Source organism: Sceloporus undulatus, unplaced genomic scaffold, assembly GCF_019175285.1.
Source record: "Sceloporus undulatus isolate JIND9_A2432 ecotype Alabama unplaced genomic scaffold, SceUnd_v1.1 scaffold_40740, whole genome shotgun sequence".
In the NCBI taxonomy this organism is placed as follows: Eukaryota; Metazoa; Chordata; class Lepidosauria; order Squamata; family Phrynosomatidae; genus Sceloporus; species Sceloporus undulatus.
The window spans coordinates 1-1072 of record NW_024843650.1 but is presented as its reverse complement, the minus strand read 5'-3'; the positions used below and the strand labels follow the sequence as shown (position 1 = coordinate 1072).

At 40.7% G+C, this 1072-nt stretch overlaps 1 protein-coding gene across 1 annotated transcript; it reads right to left on the bottom strand.

Annotated features, from left to right (window-relative positions):
- Window positions 1–11: 11 nt before the first annotated feature.
- On the bottom strand, window positions 12–1063 carry LOC121918815 (tudor domain-containing protein 3-like). Its single transcript, XM_042444797.1, has 2 exons — window positions 896–1063; window positions 12–213 (listed from the first exon to the last, which is right to left on the bottom strand). The coding sequence occupies exons 1-2, from the start codon at window positions 1061–1063 to the stop codon at window positions 49–51; spliced, it is 333 nt and encodes a 110-aa protein (XP_042300731.1). The 3' UTR covers window positions 12–48.
- Between the last annotated feature and the right edge of the window lie 9 nt (window positions 1064–1072).

Genomic DNA, 1072 nt, shown 5'->3' with positions numbered 1-1072 from the left:
GAGCAGTGATGGCAAACCTTTTCGAGACCGAGTGTCCAAGCTCAGTGTCTAAAAGTCTAATATCCTAAGTCTTACCAGTTCTCGATAGACACCTTCATTTTTCCCCTCAGATTTCATCTTCTCTCTCTGGAACACTTCTCTGCTTCGATTCCCTCCTGAATTTGCACAGAGATTACTTCGGGTACTGCTACCACCGCCTCCAAATGTCTTGATCTTTAGATAAGAGAAACAGTGTTTCAGTGTAATTCCTGCTTAGCTCTATTCATATACAGTCGACCCTTGGAAGCTGCAGGGGATCCGTTCCCCCCCCCCCCTCCTCCAGTGAGTTCCAAGTCTCACACATATCCAAGCCCCATAGGCCTGAATGGGCACGGGCATGCACCCCATTAAGGTTAATGGTGGTCGTTCCTTCACAGATTTTCAAGTTTACGGTCTTGGAAGGGTGACTATAAATGAAAAGCTCAGTCTGAAGATATCAAATTTTAATATAATTGGAAACAAAGCTTAGCTACAGACACTTATCCTTTCCTGTGCCAGGGTCATAAAATTTAATGAAACTTCTAGAAGTAGAAGTTTAGAATTATTTAAGAAATAAATTAAATAGAAACAGTAATGAAGAAATAACATTACAACAAATTACACAGGTTAGCCTCAATAACAATCAATACAGCTTTTAATACCTGGATTTCTGTGTATACCATTTAGTAATGGTTTTCTTGATCTATACTTCTCCATGCCAAACTTCTGAATTGCTTAAGAAACTCTCTTCCTCTCCCCTGGATAACTTCCCTTGTAGCAGCTACCTTGATAGGTCTTCCACATGTACCAACTGACAAAAATGCACACATACATCCACCACAGACACCCTTCCAAAAGAAGAGGGAAAAACCCTAACCTCCTTGCTTTTTGCTACTTCTGCAATAGCAGCTGTTCTTTGTTTTTCAAATTCATCATTGTCTCCAGCAGGTTTAGCCACACTTGTCACTTGCAGAGTTTTTCTCCGATCAAGCTCCCTGCTGTCCACTTGCAGCTGAGATGCACATTTCTGGTAATGTAAAAACATTTTTAATAT

Coding starts and splice junctions, on each gene's coding strand:
- LOC121918815 (XM_042444797.1), bottom strand. CDS start 1,063: ATGTTTTTACATTACCAGAAATGTGCATCTCAGCTGCAAGTGGACAGC. Junction 214..895: donor AAGTAGCAAAAAGCAAGGAG/GTTAGGGTTTTT, acceptor TCTTATCTAAAG/ATCAAGACATTTGGAGGCGG.